At 38.4% G+C, this 26,210-nt stretch overlaps 1 protein-coding gene across 4 annotated transcripts in view; it reads right to left on the reverse strand.

Moving 5' to 3' along the window:
• Positions 1 to 26,210, reverse strand: part of ABCC8 (ATP binding cassette subfamily C member 8) — a 73,047-nt gene that overhangs the window by 42,413 nt on the left and 4,424 nt on the right. For all 4 annotated transcript variants that reach the window (XM_058807960.1, XM_058807959.1, XM_058807962.1 and 1 more), the window contains exons 4-12: positions 20,327 to 20,493; positions 18,769 to 19,011; positions 17,740 to 17,928; positions 12,707 to 12,871; positions 10,633 to 10,788; positions 5,074 to 5,208; positions 3,939 to 4,101; positions 565 to 605; positions 121 to 266 (exon numbers count right to left, since the gene is read on the reverse strand). In XM_058807960.1, coding sequence (XP_058663943.1) covers positions 121 to 266; positions 565 to 605; positions 3,939 to 4,101; positions 5,074 to 5,208; positions 10,633 to 10,788; positions 12,707 to 12,871; positions 17,740 to 17,928; positions 18,769 to 19,011; positions 20,327 to 20,493 — 1,405 coding nt within the window. The remainder of the gene's footprint in view (positions 1 to 120; positions 267 to 564; positions 606 to 3,938; positions 4,102 to 5,073; positions 5,209 to 10,632; positions 10,789 to 12,706; positions 12,872 to 17,739; positions 17,929 to 18,768; positions 19,012 to 20,326; positions 20,494 to 26,210) is intronic.

Raw genomic sequence — 26,210 nt, forward strand, 5'->3', positions numbered from 1 at the left:
GGGAGGCAGTTTACAGATAAATAATCACCATGCTATTTCTAAACTTGAAATTGTAAAATGAGCAATGGGCACATTCTCAGAAACTGGATAGGTGGAAGATATTAATTTTACAGTTCTTACCTTACTAATGCTTTGACAGTGGATCTAACCACACTTGAGAGCAGGAACAACGGAGACACAAGGATATGAAACAGGGAGAGGGAGGCAAATGCCACTGATGGGGAGAAGTCAGCCTTTCTTGTCAGATGAGCATGGACAACAAATGTCTACAAAGAGACAAACATCACCATCAGTGCTTTGCCATAAAGAAGGAAACAAATTTCATATTTCACAAACATTTCAGTTACAGAACCTTGATTCATACTCTCTTAACAGTTTGGAGGAGTGCTGCATGCTCTGAGCTGCTTCTGGTCCCAGAAGGCAAGTGAGCATTTTCCATTCTTTCCCAGAGGAACTGCAAATGTGCAGCAGGTTTGCATCCTGTTCTCCTCCCTCCCCAGCTCCACATCACTTATACTTGAAAATGCAATTGTAATTAACACTATTTACAAAGTCCATACTTACTATGAGCACAGCTGCAATTGGTATTGCTGCATTCATAAAGACTGTGAAGGAAAACACATAGGAACATTTAGGAACAATTTTCATTCAGACAGGCTAAATGCTAAAATTGACAGTTTGGTCACCCTTTTCTTGGCATGAACCCCTGAAGGACTCTATAGAGTGTCAGATATTTCTCTCGCCTACATTTAGAGGAGCTTTAATGAATCCTCTAACATATTAATAAATTCTGTAATCATACTTATATAAAATAGTTGAGTTATTGCACATATCTTCTAATTCATTGTCAGAGAGGAGAATTAAAAAATATAAGTATATTAGAGCGTGTAATCACAAATTAAAAGCTTCAGCTTTGAAAGACTAATGTGTATTAAAGTCTAGAAATGCACAGTTTACGCCTCACCCCTGGAAAAAAAACCCTACATATTTTTCTGACAAAAATATTGTGTGTTGGAACACAAAGCAGCCTCTCATGTCTCTTTAATGGTTCTACTTCCTGACCAGTTTTCACACTTTGTATCAATTCAAGGTAGGTACATGCACAGAAATTGTAAAGAAGGGAAGCTTGCTGCCTGCGACTCTGTCCTTCTGAATGCCATTAAATCTTTGCCTTTGAACTGTGCCTTTGCGACTGCTGCAGTACACGGGTTGCTTTTAGGGAGCAGTGTGGTGAGAGAATCTAGCAAAGATGATCAGATTCTCAGAGATGGATCCTGCTCTACTCCTGTCCACAGCACAAGATCATGTCTGTCAAATAGGAAGCTGGATGGAATAAATATCCTGTAGGGTTGGCAAAGCTTGCTGCAGAGTTAAAACACCTAAAACACTTGGTGGATCCCAAGAAGCTGAGCTGAATTTTGCTATTAAATGAGATCACCAGTACATACAAGGACTTCAAACTTCTTTCAACCAAACAAATATGAGCCATTGGAATTTGGGGGTTGCTTTCCTTTTTTTATAAATTTTTTTTTTCCAACTATGCAAGTGTCCAGAATAATAAAATGTCTTCTAAAATAACCTATTTTGCAGCTAAGACTTTATGCTTAATTAGTTTTAGTCAAAAGGACTTTGTTACTGAAAAAAGGTAGACTAAGAACTGAGAAAAATATTCAGTTGGTCTGGATATTTTAGTAACAGTAACCACTGTTATTTTCCTGTGAGAAAGCCTGGAGTTATTTTGCTTCTGAGAGATTAGGCAAAAAATCATAGAAGTAGGAAAACCACTCCTTTCTTTCTCTGTCTTTCCAGAATTTTAATGTACATTAAATCCTGTAAAGATGCCACCCAACTTTGATTCTGGTGGGGGCCTTTCATTAAAATACAGGAAGAGGCAATTTCTATAGTGGCTCTTTTAGTACACATGAACAATTCCATATACATATAGCCTGGATCCTGGCACAGGGGTGAGGCACACCAGATCCAATTTCCATGTGGTCTTGAAATGTAATTTTCTTGTAGTCTAGCCAACACTGCCCTGAAACTTGTAGGTATATTTTCTGTAATCCAATGCAAATCTATTCCTTGTGAATAAAATAACTCCAACCACATTCTTTATTTCTGTTAATAGCTATGTGTACTTAGAAAAGAATTCCAGAGTCTATTCAACACTCTGTTAAAAGAACTATTTATAAAAATCTCTTTTGTTCTGTCTTAGTATTCTAGCATCTTTCTGCCTTCCTCTACATCACAAATACAAAAAATTGTGGTCCTCTAATGCCTTTTAATTGTTTTTCCCTAAAGAAATTAAATAATATGTTCACTACAATAGTAGCCAACGTGTTTTGGGCTGATTATGCCTCTCATTCTAATTATACTTAAGGTAAAAGAGCAAATTCTCCTGTATTTACATTCCCTTTTTAGTCTGCAAAAGTGCAAGTTGGCAAAGACAAGTGTTATTTCTGCTAAAGTCTGAAGGTGTAACTCCTAGGCTGAAATAACAGGAACCTTTATAAGCCAAAATTACAAGCACCTTCAGCATAAAGCTGCACTGCTCTACCCCAACTGAGAACTTATCTCTTGTGTCTTGCCCATATAAAATTTAATACAAAATAAGAATGCAATTACAAACTCGGAATGTTTCATGAAGCATCAGTAAATATAAATTTCTAGAAGCATCAGTAAATATAAATTTCTAATAATACAGATTCTTATGTCATTGCTTCATAGAATAATCAGTACCCCTGGGATGAAAACAACTTTTCCTACCTCTTGCAAATGACTCTGTGAGGATTTAAAATCCAATAAGCCTTCACAGCCCTACAGCTGAACCCTTGGCCCTGACTATAAATAGATTTTTAATGCCACATGAAGCACTGCAGACAAAGGGAACCCATCTATGTTGATCTGGGAGTAACACAGAGTTTCTGCTCTCACAGCATGCAGCCAAATTCTGTTTTATGTCAAAACAGAAACTCCTCTCCAAGCCCACAATGCCTAGGATTGCCAGAGAGAAATTCTGGTCTTAGAAGACAATGAATACCTCAATTTAATGTCAGATAAATTCAGTGGGATCATGATCTTTCTCTTAGAGTACATTACCTTATGTGATCATAAGAACTAGGCCTCCTTATTATCCCAGGAGATATTTGTACAGGTACCTAGTAGTGCTCAAAAACTTCTTGCTAAAGTTTTCCATTTCATTAATATCTCACAGATTATATATTTTTCAGTGTGACTTTACTAATTATTTCTAAAATATTAACATAGCAATTATATAGGTATTGCATATAACAATATGCATCAAACACAGAGTTCAATCTGCTGTAGGTCTTTTTAAAAACACAATAAAGTCTTAAAGCAGCCTGAAAAATAACAGGAGAGGAAAGAATCGGGATACAGAATGATGAAATTGCCAGAATGCTCATACTTTTCTTTCCAGCATATAGAAATGGTTTTAACAATCACTTATTTTAACAAGAAATCCAGATTTTGAGTAAGAACATGTAAATATTGTCTGTTGGAGCTTCAGTGCAAAGACAATGCCTGTCACATATTATTTGTATGCTCTGAATTGTGCAAAATGCAGAAAAAACCCTCAAAAATAAATAAATTTCAGCAGCCGTTTCCTCTTGAATGCTGTGTTCTAGAAGAGAATATTGCTGGCTAAATACAATCTGGGAAATATTTGTCCCTTGAAAGCTTTTGTCCAGAAAAAGTCAATTCTTTGAAGCACACATTTTTTCTTTCAGGCATATTTCCCACACAAGCAAAGTTCTACTGAATTAAATGCAGGGTCTGACTAGATACAAAGTGAGAAGTACAGATCAGAGCCTAAAGCAACTGAAATAATCTCGACAGAGAAATGGGAAACTCATTAGTAGCCAATAATTCAGTAGCACTTAGCTGAGCAGTGGATTACTGTGAAGGAACAGACTTACTGGATATGGAGGTGTAAAGGGCAAAAGACTTGAGGCTAGTCATTTCTTTCTGTCTGGTTTCCTCCACACTGCTGTGAAATATGTGCTCCCAAGCATAGAGTTTCAGGAGCTTAATGCCCCGCAGCATCTCATTTGTCTTCTTCAGTCTCTCGTTGGAGTACTCCTGCAATATTTACACACACATTTACCTGAAAAGCACAATAAAAACACTTCTTCCCTAAGCATAAGGATGACACATAAATTATAAGCAGCCCCCTTGCACAGTGCAGACATTTCCATCACAAACAGCACTGCTCCCCTGTGCAGGAATTTCTAGGTGACACTGACTATGATTGGAAGCTGCAAGAATGAATGCTGTCCACATTTCTGGAAGGGTGCATACTGTTGATGGGAAGGAATTCCTCCACACACAGGAAGATGCACAAATAACCCTCATCACTACCCATGATCTGTGGTGGAAGAGATTTCAGCAAGCTCTGGCTCCATTACAAGTTCCTGTGGCTTCCTTGGCAGTGCAACAGTTGCTGAAAGGGGGAATAAGTTCAGAGCAGCTGGGCATGGGAATGCCAATGAAGCACGGTAACATTTTCAGCAGTGGTGCAGGTGATTCAAATTATAGACAAGCCAAATGAGGGATCAAGGAACAGCTTGTGACTTAGCAGACCCATAAGCTGCCCAGTTGAGGCACACACTGTGGGAGTTAGGACAGCATGGGGTTTGTTTAAATAAACCTGTTTGATAGAATTCCACATCTGGGGTCCGAGTTTGGACACAGCATTCCTACTTCCTTTCCCCTTGGACAGCTTGCCCTGCACGACTCACAGCTCTGTGCAATGCCCACAGCTACTTCAGTCCATGACTACTGATCATCTCTATTTGTAGACCAGAAGGTTTTAAAGGTATTTTAGCTCTTAAGGAGCCACATTTGCTGAAAAATATAAACCCCAAAAAATATGTATTTACTGCCTACACTTACAATCTCACATTCGTGAACGTGGCATTCTTGAACACTAGCAAATGTTTGAGAAGCAATTCTGGGTCAACATCCATGGTTAGCTTTGTAATTCCAAGCATAGACCAATGCATAATTACCAGATATGATATTTAGATTACAAATTAGTTTGAAGACACTCACCAATGTGCTTCGCTGGGCCTGCGAGAGTTTTGTTGCTACAAAGTACTGAACAGGTGCAAGGACTATGATTACTGCTGCTCCAATTAAGGCACTGATTCCAAGAAGGTAGTAGAGCAGAAGAATTCCTACAATTATCTGTTGGGATAAAAGAAGGTGAGGGAAAGATCTTGGCTTCACTTGAGGTATGCACCACAAAGACCAACGTCAGGGTAAGGGACCTTGTTCAACGAACAGCAGCTGCAGTTAAAGCCACCCCAAATGGCACAAGTTCAGCACTGCTGGCACACCCAATGTGATCAGTCAGGGCTTCTCCCAGGGACCCAGACACTCACCCAGTGCTCCTCTCCCTAGCTTGGGCATTTTGTGTATTTCTGTTTCTGTATTTCTCCCCATTATGCACAGTAAAAGAAAGTTTTACAAAAGGTTTGTGTATCTTCCATAATTTAACTTTCAAAACTATTTAGAAGAACTTTATTTAAAAATAAATAGATTTTAGAAAAACACCTTTGAATAAAATTTAATTTAAAATTACTTCCAAATAACACACTATAGCACTGAGAATACTCGTCTCAGATAATCTCTGACAAACTGGCAAGGGCCTTTTTTAAGGATATACAGTGCCAGATAGGCAATTATTTTTCAAACAGAGTTAGAGAAATGGTTAAAAAAAAAAAAAGGTTTTGTCTTTGAATAAGTAAAAATCTAGAAGAAAGTCACATCCATGGTTTACTGTAAGCAGCTCAATAAACACAAACAATATATACAAGCTACCAAAGTTAATTATCACTATTGTAATGACTGACTCCTGAACAATCTGCAACACTGACGATCTAAGAATTCAAAAGTGTAAGCTGATAAATCAATCAGATGACAAAGGGATAGAAAGTTAATTTCATACAAAATTTCCCTTAATTAAAAAAACCCAATTACTGGAAATTTCTTTAATATGTTATCTACTACTCTTGATATGTTTGTACACTCTCATAACCTTCACCATCTTCCATCATTTCAAAGCTCAATGGTCATATGCCTATTTCCACACATTTATAGGAATTGGCTGTTTACATGAAAAAAAAGGAGTTTGCAGTTTCCACATTTCCATCCATTTAAAGCACAGAGAGAAATTTTTTTTTTTCTTCTTAGGAACTCTCTGATGCCTCTCTACAGCTGAACTGAACTAAAACATGACTCTCAAAAAGAGCCATAGTATTGAATAAGAAATTAGGCACTGACATGAAAGTAAAATCCCATTGTATATGCACCACAAATCTAGTAAGAGGCAAGGTTAAATTCCAAATTAAAAAAATCTCTCAGTCATCAGTAAGTGAGCAATCTGCTTCCACCTGAAGTCAGGAAATTAATGAGTGTCTGAAAACAAACAAAACACAAAAGGCCTCTGCCAGACACCCCTGTCAGAGCTCTCCTCCATAACACAAAATGGTCTTGGTCTTTACAGATCAAGATTTTCACTCCCAACTGCTTCATCGTGCGCAGATGCTGTGGGCACTGAAAATACAGGAAAGCACTGAACAGTGAGAAGCCACCGCAGAACACTGACTCCTTGTTTGCCTGCTGTCCCTCACTACTGGTTGATTGTCAAGGACATTATGGGACCACCTGGTTCTAAAAAGAGAGCATCAGCTTCTCCCATAGACAAGGAGAAACCTATCTCAGCTGGATCCTGAGGGAGTTGCTAGCTCACAGCTGCTTTTCCAACCCTCATACTAGCTACTGAGAGGCTCGGTCTTTGCAAAAGTGCTAATGATACCATGTTTAAAACAGGTCAAAAATTATCCCATTTTCATCTTCTTTATAATGTGATAGTACAGACAAACTTTTGAAATACTGTGGGAACTCAGCACATCACTCCAGATGTCCAGAGTTACCGAGAGAACCCTTGCGGGGGTCTCAGAGATCCTGGAATGTTGCCAAAAGTACCTGGCACTTTGACTTTGACCCTACAAGGGATGTGCCACCTGTTTGAGGACATGAGAGTCACTTGGGAATGAATGGTGTAAGAAATGATGTATTTACAGAGTGAAATATAGATTTGAGGGTTTTGGTACAGGGGAGTTATGGAGACAAGATGGAGGGATCAGGGCGTGTCTCGTCCTTCTTCTTTCTTCTTGTCATCCATTTTCTGTGGTGATGTTGGCACTCTGGGATTGGTCCACGATGAAGGTGCACTTGCTAATATGGGTGAAAGGTATTGGGAAATAAAGGTAAATAGGTAAATATGATGTACGTAGTTGTTAGTATAAAAAGAGACGACCGCCCAGTGGGGGCTCAGAGTGCCCTTGACTGCCTTGCTGGTCAGACCTCTGTTGGGCAGACAGAAAATTTTATAGATAAGAAATAATAAACAATCTGAAGACTGAAAATCTGAAGAGTCCACACTCGTCCTTTGAAGAGTGGGCTGTCCCAGAGCCATCCTACGCATGTCCGAGCAGAGACAAAGAGCCGATCGGACAAAATATCTTCAGTATGAATGGAAAAAAAAAGTGAAGAATTGTATCTGATAAGAGCTGAAATCTTATTGAACATAATTCTATATCACATCACAAAGTATGGAGTCAAGAATAAAGAGTACACAGATAACATCTGAGCTCTGGGGGACAGTATCTGGCAGATGGGAGGGCTCTCATCAATATTCCTGAGAAGGCAAAAATCATATTTTAAAAAAAAGTCTGTGTAATGAAACACTGTTTCTCTTTCATCAAAATCCCAAAGCTCTTCTCTGCCAGAGATAAATATCAGGAGCGAAAAGCTCGCCAATAGCTCTGGTTATTTTGTCTTGATTATTTATTGAAGGATGGCCAGTACTTGCAGCCAGAAACTGCTTTGTGGGCAGTTCTGAAAGAGACAAATGCCCTTTCATTACAAGTGTAAGCTGTCCCTACCAATGAGCCAGAGATTTGAGAATACAGGATTTTTTAATAATCACAATGAAATCAAACAAGGGTATTTATCAAATGGAGGCATGGGGGGAAGGCCTTTCTAAGGCCTCATTTTGCTCCCAGGGTTTCAGTCAAACCTACTGAGGGCATCTTTCAACTGACTGGCATTCCTGGGCCTCTTCTCATGGATTCCAATAACATTCAAACAGTAACTTAAGGCAATGATAAAGCTCCCATTGACTCCAGTCAGAGCAAAGATGGGGCTCAAATTATCTGGACTGTATAGAAAACCTACCTTGTCATGAATGGCTATTACAAAATCTACAGCAGATGCTGAAATGTTGATTGCTAGACTAAGAGCTACAAAACAATTAAAAACCTGTTTTAAATAATAACAGAGTTTGTGCAATGTAGTATCAGCCATCTTTCAAGCAGCCAGTAATTGTTTTGACTGCCTCATAAAACATGGTACTGAATGAAAGCTATGGAAAACCTCCTGAAGAAGCCTTTGTGGCCAATGTGACTCACTGATTTTGGCATGACCCACAAAACAGGAGCACGCTCCAGCACTGATCGTCCTCATCTGGCAAGGAGCATCACGGCAGGAATTCTAATGCAAATATAATTTTATTTTCTGCAGACTGTCAGGAAGTCTTTATGAGTCTGTGACTTCTGGCCCATTAAAGCAAAATGTTGTTACAGAATATGCAATGGAATTGGATTAATTCTCTGTTGCACTAAAGCACTCTCTACGCTGAGCTGCCAGAGAGGTCTTAGAAAATAAGTGAAATTGATAGCTTGCACAAAGTTTGTCTGTAATAATTGATACCCTAGACATTATCATTAAGGGGGTGGACTCTTCTTGGCTCTCCATAGCTTTTCAGCAATATCATTTTAGTCTACAATCACTGACTTCTTACTGTGCTTCCCATAAAAGGAAGGAAAATACCCTGACATCCAAATTATTACCAAAAACTTCCAATAAGTAACCATACCTAATATGCTATTTTCTCTCAATTTATTTTCATTATAATTATCCTCTCTTTTGCAATTAGACATCAATATTAGGACAAACTCCTTGATAATTTTTTCCTCCCCACTTCAAAATAATCTGGTTCCCATTTTTCCTCCCCCATCCATAATTTCAGGGAAACCATGCCAAAAAATAAGTCAAGTTGTTTTCTGAAAAATTCAATATGATAACTGCTATATCCATCAACCTCTCTTAATTCTAGAATGCAAAATGTTTTAAACTGCCATATAAGCTCCTCCAGAGTAGATCAGAAAAACTAGTCCATACCTCTTATGCAGGAGTAAGTGTATTGGAGGAAAAAAGTGCATTCATACTGCATGAAGATAACCACACAGTGACATAAATATGGCCACAATCACCTTAAATCTCAATATTTTAATAGGCATGGTTTTCTACATCTCACACATGTAGTAAGCACAGTTAAAGAAGCCATCAGTCAGTAAACTGATTGTTCACCCCTTAATATGCTCACTATCCTGATCTGAGGCTTTGCACAAGTCTCATGAAGCTAACAAGAGTTTTATCAGAGAGTAAGACAAATCACTTGTATAAGATGCTGATGGACACAAACTCCTAAGCAACACCCCTAAAACCACATTATAAACTGCCTGGAAATGCAATCTGCCAGGTGGTGTCTATATACAGCCTCATGAAAACCATTTAATTTTTGGGCAAGGGCAAGCAACCTAAAACGCAAAGCTGCTGGATAGGTTACTTGCAGGTTTCTGACATACAAACCAGCAAAATCAGCCTCTGTGTGGTGCTGGAACCAGACTGCCTTTGTGACATTAACACAATGAAGTTTTCATCATGTTTTTGAAACTAAATTATACGTCTAGAAAATATCAAATTTGCCAAAAAGAGAATTTAAACTCCACTGCGTCTTCTGTTTGTATTTACTGCTAGCACTGAACAACAAAAGGGACACCCAACAAAAGTGCACCAAGTAGCTGGAAGAAAGTGGGAAGACTTGCAGGGACTGAGTATCAGATGAAACTTCATGCTTTATTGTCAGTTTTTTCAGGTAATTCTTAAATAGAAGTATAGGGTGATCTGAGCAGGAAAGGAGACTGAAAGGATCAGACAGCTGTTTAGATATAGGAGGCCAAAGACACCACAGGATAAAGCAGCAAAACCATTTTGCATAACAAATATGTTCTAATAAAAAAAAAAATAGCCTTTGAAACAATGACAAACTGTGGAGTTTTTCATCCAAAAAGCAGCAGTAGTTCCAAGGCATGTCCAAAGGATCATCTCTATGTAATCATATTTATGCTACTTCTCTTGCTTCTGCTGGGATTCAGAAGACAAATGATTGCAATATCTTCCAGTTAACTTCCCTGATGTAATAAATGAATGCACTGTAACCTGCTGCACCCTATAAATTCATGTTATAAATGCAAAGCATTTTTGACAGCAGCCAAGATCCTAATACAATCATAAATACCTAAAGTCCAGTCACAGATGTGGAATCTATTACAGACAAGATTTCTAGATGTTAATAGCTTGAAATTTTATTTCAAGTTATTCTTTAACTTCTTTAATATCCCCACTTTCATAAAACTCGCATGCAATGAACCACTACAGACTGAGGTGCATTAGGAACAAAAGCACATTTAATCACCTTACCTGTACTGGCATAGCCCAAAGGTTAGGGCAGAGGAAGAAGAACCACATCAGCTGATTTGTGTCTATGGCAACCAGGTTACAGATCTGGCCTGCTGTCATCTCGCCCATAGACATGTTAGAAGTTGAAAGCTGCATAATTTTATTGTATATTTTTGTCTGGAAGAGAGATCAAAAGGTACTAGCATACAGAAATACAATGAGACTTCTAGCTCCATCTAAACTCCAGGCCCAGCATGTTGAGGGCAAACAATAATTCCAGTAACTTGAGTGAAGATAATAAAGTTTAGCCTTTTATGTTATTTCATAAAATTTAAAGCTACTCATCTTCCCTGACACAAAGCACAGTGCTGTTACCTGCACTGTGGTTGTCCAAGTACTCCCTTTTTTCATGCCTGTGCATCAATAAGAGAATGAAACCTTTACTGCCCAAAAATGCCCAAAAACACATTAGCAACTTCATAATCCAGCTAATGTGGTTCTTGGGCATTTTTGGGGAGTAAAGGTTTCACTCTCTTATTGATTTACACCTCCAGCATCTCCACAGAGTGCCCTTCCTGTAACTAACACTAAGATATTATTAGATTCAATATATAATCCTTCACGTATTATAATCCTTGTTCTTTTTCTCTGGCAATTGACTCAGGTCCTATCCAGCCTCAGCACAATGTTCCTGGCTGATTGATACATTCTGCTTAGAGAACTCAGTTCCATTACACAGTTTAATTCACAGACAGTGAATGTCTCAGGTACAATTCTGTACTGAATTAAGCAGTTGCCTCAGTGCAGAATCAGGCACAGGTATAAAAATAACAGTACAAAATAATGAAAGCACACTTTCATCAGCTAGTTTGGTAAAAATCAAACAGGGCACACTGAACAGCGGCAGATTTACACAGGACAGGAGGAGAGAAAAGATTTAAACAAAAAACATAGGAAAAAAAAAGTATAAAAATATTGGCAGAGAGACTGCCATTAACACTCATCTGCTGATTAGAGTGCTGCCTAAAAATTTCCCAATTTGAATAGTCGAACTGGCATTATCTAGACTTGTAATATGCAGAACAGCAAATACAAAGTTTTTCTTAAAAAAAATATTTAACTCTCTTTTCCAATTTTTCCCCTATTGCACTTGCTTTGGTTCTTGTATTTTTCAGTCATTTGCAGCTCTTCCACTTGATACAAGTCAAAATTTTTGTTTTTGTACTTTCGGGTCAAATTTTTATTTCTGTAGAATTTTTCTACTTCACTCTAGTCAGGCAAAACCAATGGATGGAAACCAGAAGTCTGTCAGCTGACAAGTGCTTCCAAGTGTAAGATCAAAAGAGAATTAAACAATTAGGTTGCTATTGAAAGCATCCATTCATCATGGACGCTCCCCACAGGATCCATGCAGCTCAGGGGATAAAGAGTGTAACTTATAAGTTACACTAAGCCTGGATTTCATGCTATCACAGGGTAGGTTTCAGTCAGTGCCTTTGGCAATCCCACACTGTAATCTTACACCAAATTCTCTCATTTCCAGGCACAGAGCTTTGTATGCTGCATCAAACTCTGATCTATGGTTGTCAGCTATACAACGATTAGAGATCCCATTTTTGCAATCTGACTTTTGTTCAGTGCTTACAGACTCCACTGTGACTGGCAGACTTTGTGGCATGACCACGCCTGGAATAAAACACTGCTCATGCTTTGGGAATACAACCTATCCTTCTGTCCAAAATATATTTACAATACATTTTAAGGATGTTTTATTTGCATTGGATGTGACATTATCAAAAAATGCCTTTGAGATGGGAGGTGCAGTTCACACTTAAACTACTTCAAAAGTTATATTCAGTTTTACTGTCAGCAAATTTTTGCTTGAAGTTAAGAAGAAATACAGCATTGGATATTGAAAATAAACATTTATATAAAATCATCAAAATAAAACGCAAAGGAAACAACTTAGAGCTAACACTATTTCTAACAGCAATGGTACATTCAATACATTTCTGAAGAGAAGCATTTCAGAATTTAACAACTATATCATTTATATTTACAACTACATGTTCATAATTAGTAATATATTGGGTACCTGTATTGCACCTCTCAAGTTGATTCCTGTTTCAATAGCAACATAGTATGATGCTTGCAGAAATGTCCTTTGCAATAGAAGGGCAAAAAATAAGAGTACAGCCAAAACATAAGCATTGGACAGGAACTCTTGTGATGAAATAAAGAAAACACCAAGAATTTTAATCTGCAAAAAGAAAGTTAGAAATCAGGTGCAATGGTAATTTGCACAATTGATAAACAGAGATAATCACAGTTTATTACTTTGAAAGTGCTCCCAGCCTTGTCTGAAACTTCACAATTTATCACCTCAAAGACACAGTCTCATAACATGCCAAGTCAGTAAGCTTCACTTAAATGCAAAATGATGTTTATAGGATTTCTGATATCCTTCCAAAACTCTAGGACACTCCATATGGTCATTTATTAAAAAATGTGCACTGCCTATCATCAAAAAGGAACAGTCAACATCCTTTGGGAAAAATTACTTTCTTAATTTTAACACCTCAGGTTACTGAACACTAAAAATGACCTTCAGAACTTGTAAAAATCCCAAAACTCCTGGAACCATGCAAATTATTTTGGCCTGCAGCATCTTGTTCACTTTTATATATGGTCGTTACTTTCTAGCAAGCTCATGAGATCACCAAAGTGCATTTTGATGCATGTCTACAGCTCAATGGGAAAACAGTGCATTTATTTCAGATTATATTTAATGAGCTGACATCTTTGGTACCACAACAACTTGAGAGGCTGGCTCACCATGAGAAGCCTTCTATAACTAAAATGTCTCCATCTTCCTCTTTCTCCTCTTGGCTCCTCAGAAACTTTGATTGCTGGATTGGGCTTCCATTAAAGGCAAAATTAGGAAGATGAATCCTTCTATTCCCTTTCAGAATGCTTCTTGCATTTAACACTCCTGCTGGATCCCTTGCTCAGCACATTTTTTCTTGCCTACATAGTCTCTTTGCTGTTGAAGTTTTCACAAGTGCTATAACACTTAATCAGCTACATTTCACAAACTCTCAGTGTCTGTACATTTTATTAGATCTGATCTGCACCTTGCAGTTAACTTCATAAAAACCCCATATGGCAAGTTCATACAGAGGCAAAATTCAGGTTTTTAAGCTGTTCTTTTGGCTGAGCCAGCTGGAAAAGGAACAAACTTCTCCCTACTTTTATTTATACCTTGGTTGCTCCAACCTGCACGCTTTTGTTGCTTACTGTGCACTAGCTGGAGAGATAACTGGATTTCTCCCTGAGCCAATTCAAATCACTGAGATAAGAAAATCAGCCCAGGAAAAAAATAATAGGCCATATGAACCAAAAAAGTGTCCAAGTAGTGCCAGAGATATAAAGCAAAGAAGAAAAGAGGACTAGAGGTGATAAGGATTGTAAAAGGAGAAAGATTTTAAAATCTTTATTAACTGTAAAACTCTGAACAATTACAGTACATGTCAGCATTTACAGTTCACATAAAGAGACATTTAACTGCTATTTTACCTATTTGCACCCTGAAGCAATTTTAAAGCCCTAATTTATTACTTATCCCATAGCAATTCATAGGCTACAGCAGCATTTTATATTTCACATAGTTTATAGTGAAATATAGTTTAAGAGAAAATAATCTGGAAGAGAAAAATAGTTTCTCTTCCAGATTATTTACAGCCTGCCAAGTTCAGGTTTTCAGGTTTTTAGTGCTGTCCTCCATATACATCTGGCCACTACTGCTAATCTCTGCAGCTAATACCACTTTTTACTGTATGTAAAAGAATACTTTTTTTCCCACAACTATGTTTGACAACTATGTTTGTCTAGCAATGAGATTTTGGTGCAGCACTGATTCCCATCAAAACATTATATAATAGACAAGGAGGGAAAGTGAGATGAATATTCTCATCCTTCCTTCTAATAAATACTCCCTTGAGAGAAAGAGGACAAACATACATCCGTAAAGATCACACACTTGCTGATAGCAAGATGTTTGCCAAGCCTCAGGTGCATTATCAGGCCATTATGGCTTACTGAGCACACCTGTGTTTAAGCTGCAATAGGGTCTACACACTCTTGTCAGCCTGCAGGAAACACAGAAATACCTGAACACTTCCTGAACCTTTCACATATAAGGCAAATAGCCTTGTTTGAGACGTTAACAGAAATAATTAGATGTTTTATTTTCAGAAATAGATTTGGGAATATTCAGTGTCTCACCTTCCTGACAACTTCAGGGTAACACCAATTCTTGAAAGTTGCTCTAACCAGTAAAAGGCTGGGCAAAAAGCTGCTATTTAAATGCATAAAGACTCTAGACTCAAACAATCTTAGTGTCAATACTGGGCTTTTAGCTACACTGGGCCCTATGACTTCTAGAGCTTTTTAAATAATGAGTTTGCTGTATCTCTGAATGTGTTATGTCAGCAGCCACTCCTAATACTGGAACTGCTAATCCTAATGTTGCAACGTGGAAGATGCTAGCAGCAAATGATAAAGGTAGTCATTCTGTCAGTCTCTTCTTCAGTGTGAAATGATTAACACTGAGAGAAATCTGTGTCATAGGAATGTTCTGGGGTGGCCATAAATATTGATACTGGAGTTATAAATAAACATGAAGAGCATGACAGAATTTAAGACACTGTTGTGCTCTAACTACAGCACTAACTCGAGCAGTTAATACTGCCTGTGACACCCATGTGATCTGAGTTACACTCCATGTGGGTTATATCTGTCACAAAGGACATGAGGAACAGAAAAATTATTCTATCTCTTGGCCTTCAATTTCACAAAAAGAATTTCTCTTTGAAAGACACAGTTGACTCATGAAAATATCTAAATCTAAATATTTAAGATGCAGCTGGGTAGGAGATGGGTAAAATCACCCTCCATTGCACTCACAACTTCTATTGCTTATCTGATTCTGTCCCACTGTGGGGCAACTCTTTCCAGGGCTCTCAAACTCAGTAGCATGTCAAGCACAAACACTGTTTCCCCCCACTTATCAACACCTTGATATGACAGCATTTTAGAAAGCTTGTTTCTCACACCTGTGAGGCTCATAGGAGCAAACTATAAGGGCAAGGTTTTCCTCTTTTGATTTATTACAAGCAGGGATATAGCATTCCTAGCAGTAGAGCTGGTGTTTTTCTTTCCAAAACAGACCAAGTGGGCTAGGTATGTGAACATACATGGGAGCCCTCCTGAAAACCCCAGCCTGCTTCCAGATAGTTTGAATAAAAGCTCTTCATTAGAAAGATATTTCATCTCATCCAGCAAAAGCAATTTTCAAACTTAAATGTAGTTAGACCCTTACCAGAAAAAAACCAACAATCAAAACCTAAGGGAAACATAAGCAAAGCTAAAATATACCCTTAAGTGTCACTTGTGGACTACAACCATCAGTGACTATTGCTGTTAGGTGATCTCAAATTGGTGTCAATGACAGCAGTGAGGTACTGCTCAGCTAGTGAGTGAGGATTCTAGGCTGATAAAGCTCTGCTTAGGGCCTGTCAGGACTAGACCTGAATTTTTATTTTTCACAGAGAAGCAGTAGCTGACAATTTTAGAGGAAAATTAAATAGGACAATCTGTAAATTATATCCAATCACAATTTCAGCTGAAATTGTATCTCAAACAAATTATTGAAAAGCAGAGCTCAAGAGCTTCCACAGTACTTTGCTGCAACATAGTACTATAGTTTTAATTTTCTCATTTCCTGCTTTAACTGGTTTCCATTGAACCTATTCACTATAATAAAGTTTCCAAATATTAGGATAAGGGTTGCAAAATGGACAAACAGTTAATTTTAGCCTGAGGCCTTTGTTAAATTTTCTGCACTGCAGCTGATGGACTTCAATATTTACAGTGGACCTAATCCAAAGTGTACTTAAGTGGATGGGTATATTTCCATTAGTGTCAACAGACTTTAGAAAAAGTCTTATATCAGACACTAAGTGAGCTGCAGAAATGAACTGATGTATCTCATAGAAATCCAGCCTGAGTGACCTCACCTTATAATGAAAAGATGCTTCCTGAGTTACATTTTTATTTTTAGTTAATCAAGAGATATGTCTGCTTCCTTTTGGAGAGCATTCATTTAAATAGCATCCTTTAAAAATATGTTTCAGTTGATCTTTCAAAACTAACCTCCCAAAAGGCACTAGAGGGAATGCTTGGTCACAGTTAAATTACTTGACATTTTATGATGATGACAAAACTCTGCTTTAACCCTCTTAGACATCCCTCATTTTTAGAAATGAAAAGCCAAGCCTATTAAAAACACTTTTCCTTTCTGGAAAGCACTCAGTCACATACTTGATTCCATCTCTACTCAAGATTGCAACTAAATTCCTTATGATATTGATGGGATTCTGGATATGCTTCCCTGTTCTCTTGAATGAGATTATTTTGCAGAATGCAAGGCTGACTAGATGCATGGCTCAGATATTTTGCCCCAAAAGAATTACAGAATGGATTAGGTTGGAAGGGACCACTGGAGGTCATCTAGTCCAACCTCTCTGCTCAAGTAGCGTCATCCCTGAGCACATGGCACAGGATTGCATCCCAACTGCTCTTGAGTATCTCCAGGGAGGGAGATTGCACAACCTCTCTGGGCAACCTCTTCCAGTGCTCAGTCACCAACACTGTAAAGAAGTTCTTGCCGTGTTCAGGTTAAGCTTCCTGTGCATCATTTCCTGCCCATGGCCTTTTGTCCTATTGCTTGGCAGCACCAAGCAGAGCCTGCTCCATCCTCTTGAGACCCTCCCTTTGGATATTTACATAAATTGATGATGTCCCCTCCCAGTCACTTTGTCTCGAGGCTGAACACGTCCAGCTCCCTCAGCCTGTCCTTGCAAGAGATGCTCCAGTCCCTTAATCACCTTTGCTGCCCTGCACTGGACACCCATCATCACAGTACAAGGGTGGGTATCAGCACATTCACACTGGCACTGCCAGCACTCAAACACAGCATAGAGTCGCTTTCCTTCCTGAAGACAAACAAAACAGAATCACAGCATCCCTTTTTGGACTCCTCTCTTTTTGGTGACATTTTGACAGTACCTGTGGGCGGATGGTGTTATTTCCTTTTCCAACATTGTGAACAATCCCCGAGATGCAGAGCGGCCCGGCAAATCCAAGCAAATCAGCCAGAATACGGAATGTGCTGCTCAGGAGTAAGGGTCTTCCAAAAGCACAGCAGAGAGCACGCCAAATGGATCTGGATCCTTGGGGAGATGACGATCTTTTGTTCTGGTCAGAATTAAATTAAAATTAGTAAGAATTATGTTATACCTCAGGTCTGACAAATACTTTGTATTTTTATCACTGCTTTAATTCATTGACAACCATTTGTAATCTCCCAGGTAGAAAGCAGAGGAACTACAACTATTGTTTCTTTTTGTAGAGTCAGAACAAAGCAATAAACTGCACTCCTCTCCACAAAAGGAACCATGATTTCTTTCCTACCTTTAATAGGGTTCAAGTGTGTTGTTTGTGGCCTACTGAGGAAGAAAAAAAAAAGAGGGAGGGAAGTGACAGGTTTTTGTTCTCTAGAGAAGCCAGAGACTGGAAGCATACACTTTTTAGGCAGGATGCAAACAAGTTCTCTTAGAATACCATAAACACTCAGCTCCCACTGAGGAGTGAAAATTAATTTGAGCTGAGGTAGCTTCAGCCTTGAACTCTCCTATGGACAAACTGTAACTGAAATAACATGGAAAAAAAATAGCCTTGCAAGGCCTAATTAATACAGACTGTGTAACTGAAAGTTTCCAGGTCTTATTAGGAGGAATAATGGTGTTAAGTGAACACAGTCCATGATTACTTTCCACATCAAAATAGAGGCTGCACACATTTTACACACATTTAACCAGTAATGTGTTTGATATACACATTTGATTAGAGAAACATCACTGTTTGTATGAGGCACAACTGAGAATGTGGTCTCTTGGTGTATGGACTGCTATGCCAATGAATCCTTCATTTGCATCATATCTGTTTATATCTCTTTGTGTCATGCTTATATGATAAAAATTAATGAAAAACACAAGCTCTGAGAAAGAAGACAGATATAATTCCATGTTTGCATACCTTCTGTGCTTCAAAGGCCTCATTAAGGCGAATGTAATTGGTCAGAGCTCTCATAGCAATGGGAAGCTTGCCTATGGTTTTCAAGTCTATTGGTTTTTTATGGGCAGTCTTGATGAATGTGTTCATCCACCAGTATGTTCCTTTGGATAACAGATTCACAAAGGGCTGCAGGAATCGCACACCAAGATCCTGGAGATCCTCAGGAGGTTTAACTTCTTTAGGAGTTTTGAAGAAAACATATCTCTGAAATCCAGAAAAATGCCAGGAGAATCACAGTGAATGTGTAGAAAATACAAGTGCACAAAGAATAGATAAGGACATTGCAGATAATCAATGAATCAGTCTTAAAAGACATTCAAGTACAACCAATACAGTAATACAGTGTCCTCAGGTACTGAGGATAATCAGAGGCATCCAGTCTAGAAATAAGTAATTCTTATCATTCACTATGACTCTGCTTATGGGGCAAAAATTTGCATACTTGCAGGGGAAAAACACTGCAAACCACCTTACAGAAACAGAATCAACACAGTTTGGAGACCTTCAAGATCATCCATTACAACCACCAAGCCAGAACCATCCTAATCACCCCTACATCATATCTCCAGACACCTCTGGAACATTTCAAGACGTGGTGACTCCCCCACCTCCCTGGGCAACTTATTCCAGTGCCTGCCCCGTTTCAGCAAAAAAAAGTTTTTCTAGTAACTCATCTGAACCTCCATGGTGCAACTTGAGACCATTTCCTCTTGTCCTTTCACTTGAGACATGTCAGAAGAGACTGACCCCCTCAATTATTTAAACAGGACAGTCCCAGCATTACTTTGAGTTCCAGGCAGCACATCATGGGACACAGGAGCAAAAGCACAGCCCGGAGGTTATCACTGGGATTCATCTCCCACACCACACTGCTTCACATTTGTTAGCTCAGAACATGGAGCTACTGGTGCTGCAGCAAAAAAAATTACATGGGAATATTTCTTTCCCTCCTAAATTGAATTTGTGTGCACAGTTGGTGAGTGCCAGCTGAAGGGAACTTTGGAATTTATGTATCCAGCAGTCTCCAATATCTCAGTTTAGATTATGACTGCAGACACTGCAGAGGAAAAAAATATATAGCTGGGAGGAACCCTAGTAGCCCAAATAAATCACTTATTGTGATTGTCTCCTGGAAAATGAGAGATGCTATTTGTGTGTCTAAGATACTCCCTGATAGAGCAGACAATTCCTTTCTACCAGTCTTCTCTTGTATCAGAAATACTTGGCTCTCATGACTGAAACAGAATAATTTAAAAAATTACAGCAAACTCAAACAGATGAAATTGATCTTAAATTATCAACAACAGAGTCTGGCATTTTTTGAAACTACATATTCATCTGGCCTAGTGAAATACTATTAACCCTTGATAGTCAAATAGTCAAATTTCTAACTGGATTTTTCATTCTCCTGAAACACATTTTACACCAACTACCTAGAAAAGGGATTTAAAAAAATACCAATAACCCTAAAAATAACCAATAAAAACCACAGAAGGAGACTTCTAGCATAGTTACTTACCCTCACCCTGATGACATTGATTTCTACAGCTAGTAGCATTCCATAAAGAACAACCAAGAGTCCCGTGAGGCAAAATCGAAGCTGAGAAAATCCAACCCCATTATCACAGAACTTCACAAATTTGATGGTTTTAGTTATGAAAGCTAAAGTCCAGTAGAACAGCAATGCTGTAGAGAAAAAAACCCAAACTAATTAACCAGCTCCATAGTTGCAAAAATTTACAAAGGCATTATAAAATATAATTAAGAAAGAATTCAACAAAATATATAAAACCAGAGAATGGCCTTTCTCATGTCAAACAGAACCCTACTTTAATTCCAAAAACATTAAAATAGTAAGACATTGTTGGTTGCTAATGCCTTTTCAATTAGATTTAGTTTCATAAGTTTCACACAGTGAAGTCTGCTGAAGGAAATTTCATCTGCTGTAAAACTGTGTCCACATGATCAGCTCAAGGGAGGCTGTTGCTCCAAAAGTGAAGGTGCCTGTGAATGATGTTTTTCAGATTTGGTTAATGCTACAAGACTGCTATTAATGTGGTTTGAAGGAAAATTCCCTGTGAATCTCTGGGATGCATCAGGAACAGATATTAAAATACTGTGTCCAAATTGCTGCTGCACTACCATTCAACAAAAATTCCATACATGTAATTCACAATGTAGATAAAACAGTCACATCAAGGAAGTATATCTGGCATTCATGGAATACAACTTTCACTTTTTAGTGTTCTATGAAACCTCTTGTCTCAAGGTGCTCATTGTACCATCAGCTACAGCTAAATAATCCATGGAATAAGCTCTGGTGGCTTGGAAGCGTTCTCCATACCATTCATCACACCATAAGCCAGCTCCTGTTCCCTATTCCTAAGGAAATGCCTCCCGGGGTTATGTTCTTTTAAGTAAACCTTTCATTGCTGCTGTATCTGCCATGGTACAACAGATGGAATGAGCTCTAACTGCCAAGAAAAGCTTGGATGTGCTTTCCAAGTGTCTTGCTGGAACACCACAGAAAGAAGACTTCAACCAAGGCATTAGCAACTCTAAGTCTAGCTTAAATATGGATAATCATCAGGAAGTTCCATAAATTTCAAAGAATTGGTGGTGTTCCAGCTACACTGAGGCACCAGAAAGCTCTCTGGAGATGTGCTCTGGGCCTACCCTTCCAAGCAAAGCTAAATTCAGTGCAGAGAATCCATGTGAGGTTTGTCCTGCCAGTCCTGCTTCTACAGAATTAAGATAAAACCTCTTCTTTTAATGAGGACAGTGAATGGAACAGTACAGGAACACTGTGCATTAGGACATTTGCCAAGGGAGCCTCTCTTCCTCTAAAATTAAGAGGCCAGTTCATAAGAGGAAAACACTGAGTGGTCAGGTATTTGCACACTGCACTTCAGTGGCCAATGTGGTTGCAGAGAGGGTTTTAAAGATATACTAACCAAATTTCTCTTGTAAAACTTTAGCTTTTTTTATATGAGGCTTCCTACCATCTTCCCAACTTAGATTGCTTCTCATCCTGTTTCAGACTGCTTCCTTCCTTTGAGGCACTATCCCTCCCTATTTTGCAGTCCTTCTGACTATAAAGTCTCACTTGATCCAAGAATTACATTCCATGCTATTCTACTCTTAACCACCTTTATCTGTTAAGCCTTGTTTTGTTTCATTCTTTCAACAACAGGCTCAGAACACATCCCTCTTGGAATAAAAGGGACTTAAACATTGCACACTGAAAATATCTACCAGTGGAGGGCTTCCAAAAAAATAACCAAGCCAACAGGCATTTATGTATGTCTTGGAATTATAAATAAGAACTAGCAGAGCCATTATCCTATTTATGGCTTAAATAATGGTCTATATGACCTTTTATTATTATTGTTATAATGTTAATTTATCTTTTATCTAAGAAGTATTATGAAGTGCCAAACACAACATTCTCAAGTCCCACTTACTTAGAAGCATTTGAATTTACTTAGCTTCTTACTTTTGAAAACAAATGTATCTAATCTGATCTGGAGAATGCTCACAGGCCACTCAAGGCTCCTTGGAAAATGCAATTGTGGCTCTGCTCTTTATAGATGATGTTTTTATCATCTGGCTGGTGAGTACATTTTGGCTGAGAGTTTTTAGAAATTATCTCTGAGAACTTAAACTGGTCTGAACTGGAAAGTGATCAGACCAGAGAGGCATTTACTTAGGATTGCTCTAGATCTATTCTACACGCCTAAACGACCTTGCTTTTTTCTTGGGCCATGTAAGATACCTCAAACCACACCACCAGGGTGGAGATTCTCACCTGGGCCACACCTCTGAAAAATAAGGCAATTGCCAACTCAAACTCTTCTACACCTTTATTGACTTAAGCCAAATCAAAAAAGTTAATTAATTTATTAATTAACCTGTGCCTGTTGGGAGAGAAATTTTTTTGTACTAAGCAATAAGCAATACTTTTATGCAAGAAGTTCCAGTTTAGAGAATAAACCGATTCCAAGGGAAACAACTGCAATGCAAAGGGACAAAAATTTTGAATCAGAAAAATAGATCCCTGTCTAGTAGTAGTAAGGTGTAGGCACACACAGTTTGTGGTAATTGGGAGTGGGGCTGCAGCAGAGCCTCATCCCTAATGGGCTACAGCTGTGCAGGACAGGGGGATAATATTGAAGGTGATGAGCCATGGAGTGTCCAGGTGCACTGACCAACCACCAAAGGGAACAGAGGGCACACAAGTGCAATGCATGAACATGAGGGGATAAAATGTTGGGCTAGAACAAGAAAGAGCAGATGCTTGCACCCTTCTGAAGTGATGTGACTCTGTATGAAGCTTTCTGAAATTGTATGGTGACACTCTGTGTACTGTGGCCATCTCAACTGTGACATATGCTGTGGCACATACTGTAACAGTAAAGCAGTCAGATAATTAAGATTAGTTTAAAAAAAGGGACAATTTTCTAAAATATAAACATTCACATATTTCCACACTACCACCCTTTCAGATAAACACCTCAAAGTCCTGTTGTTGCCTTGTAGTTTTCTCCTACTAGAAATTTTTGAGTTTTATTTAAAACGAAGAAATTAACTTTAAAATTCTTGGAATCAGAAATACCATTCAGTTGTGTATTTTAAACATTGAGAAAGCAGCGATTTTCCAATCCAGTATGAAAAGTATTCTAAAATGAGTCCTGCTTAATTGTAGAAATGTTATGCAACCATGTAGTGCAAAAAGCATCAAAATTCACATTATTATGAGAGTGCCCTGGTAAACAGGACTACATGTGAACAGCTACATTTGTTCAAATATAATTACAGACCAAAATCTTACAGAAAAAGAACACTTTCAAACCAGATCAAGGTGTTCCAATAGTTGGGTCACACAACTGCATTCATTAATTCAATCATTAGCTTCAGTGAATAAATATTCCAAACCTTGTAAACGTTTTTTGATAAGAAATACTAAGGATTACTACTTCAAAATAGCCAAGTGCCTGGGCTAAAGCTGAAAGGCAGGGTCAGGATCAGCAGAGGAACTTTGAGTCCTCCTTTTGCATACCCAAGGAAACACACTAATCCCCACATCTGTCATGGTATCTGCCTCTTACTTGTTCATGAAGAGCTACAAATGGATTTGGTTTCTTTGAGGTACAGAGTGAAAAGCATCTTTAAGAAACAATACATCTCAGAATTTCATGGGATTGGAAAATTTTACCCTGTTCAGAATTAATGATCAGACCTTTAAAGCTCCACTGCATTGCATCAGTGAGAGTTCCCCTCCTGGGTTTAATAGTTTTTGGATAAGGCTCTGTTAGTCTTTGTTTTAAACAGCTACCAACTCTATGCAGCTGTGAGCATTCATCCTGCAGCTGAGGCAGATGATGCCCTGCAGTTTGCTGGAAATTCACTGATGCTCAGAAGCAGCAAGATGTCATATCAGCTCTTCTACTTTGCTCCCTGTGTGCAACATTAGATCTCTTCTACACAAGCCCATTTTCCCATACACCCAGCCAAAAGCTTATCACCAGCTTTAGCTTTCCCTCCTGGTCCTCATTTACCTCATAAAATGAGGCTCTAAAGCAAAGCTTCATGGCCACACTGCACTCTAGTGGGTTGACAGGTGAGTAAAGGTATAATTTAACCATCCATACTGGGCTCATCTGCATCAAGTGCTCATTGTCTCGTCCCAGATGTCAATACTGAGTAGTTGCAATTAAGATTGAAAGATAACTAACAATCCTCCTAATCTGTGCAGTTAAGAACAAAGGATAGAGACTTCCAGAAATGTCTATCTTAGGACAAATAAAAGAAAAACAAAAGAAAAAATAAAATAAAAATCAAAGTCCATCAGCTCGTGAAGATTTTGGACTAAAATTCAAATCAGACACACTAAGTGGGAAAGACTCTGATGGTCTGATTTTCTTTATTGCCTAAGCGCTATTAGGACCAGATTTTCTGAGGAAGTCTGTTCCTTGGAAATCCTTGCATAATTAAGATTCATCCATAATACTTAAGTAAGTGTTGGTATTTGTTGGCACAACTTTTTAGTATTCAAGTATTGTCCAGAGTTTATCCAGCATCAGCACTTTAAACACTGAAAAAAATTATCATAAAAAAGAAATCTCTACTGAGCAGCAATTATGCAAAAATGGGTAATCAACTACCAGCTGTAACTTTGCTACCCTTCTCAGAGACTTAACAGCAGGAATGTGGCTGTGACACTAAATTATTTAACATTGCATTATACATCTGAAATAACAACAAAAAGCCCAAACAACAAAACAACCTAAAAAGCAAAACCACAAAAACCACTGCTTGCTTTACAGGCAACTGTAACAGGCTAGCATTGCTTCCTGAGGCATAATGCCTTCCTGTGAGAAAGCATTAAAAATACTCTGTTGACATATTTAAAAAGCAACTAAATGACCTCACCTGTTCTTAAAGGATAAAAAAGATCCTACTTAAAAGAAAGGTACAGGAAGAAAAGCAGTCCCAAATGAGAAGCTAAGGGTTGCTTAGGCCTGGATAGAAACCTAAGTCTTTGGAGAGGAAATTTTTTTCAGGAGTTACAGCCTAATTCTCCAGAACAGGACTCTCTCACTTACTCCAACATGTAGATCAAAATAATCTTCAATATTTAGAAGCTTTCTCAAATCTAGTTATTACTGACTTTTCCCCACCTGACAAAAACTAGAACAAAACTTTGATACACAGAGCCACAATGGCACAAGACAAACTTTAGCAGGATCTACTGAGACAGAAATCCAGCTCAAACAAAATTTGATGAGCCAGAACCAAAGAAATAACAGGTAACAGGATGTGACTAAACATGTAGCCATCCCCAGACTATAGTCTACTTAAACAGATGAGAACATGAACAACTGCATGACTATCAGCAGCAGTGCATTTTCTACAGCTACAGTTTATTCACAATCTGGCAAAATACAGAGTAAACTAGGTAGCTCTCATTTATAGCATTTTCCATTCAAAAGGCCTTAAAGCAGTTTTCAAAGGGAGTTTTAGGAGCATGAAGCAAGAGCAAGCAGGCAGAGTAATATATTCATGAGTGAAAGTTAGGGATGTCATTCCTTAGCTCCTTGCATATTTCAACAGACCACGCACACCAAGATTTCTTCACTCTTGCATCACGCTTCCACGCAACAGGCTGACAAGGGGGTTTGGATTTAGAGTTAACAATTTCCCATGCTACTTTTCCCACAAAAGCAGTTTTTCCTATAGAAATCTTTGGCTCGTTGAATCCCTGACAACATTACACAGACTATTATTAGAAGTTAAACACATTAAAAGGAATGAAATGTTTGAGCATACATAGAGAGGTAGCTTTGGTTACAGAAGAGTGCAGTGACCTGTCACCAAGAAAGCAGACACACAGCACCACAGCC

This window comes from Ammospiza caudacuta, chromosome 6 (assembly GCF_027887145.1).
Source record: "Ammospiza caudacuta isolate bAmmCau1 chromosome 6, bAmmCau1.pri, whole genome shotgun sequence".
NCBI classification, from domain to species: Eukaryota; Metazoa; Chordata; class Aves; order Passeriformes; family Passerellidae; genus Ammospiza; species Ammospiza caudacuta.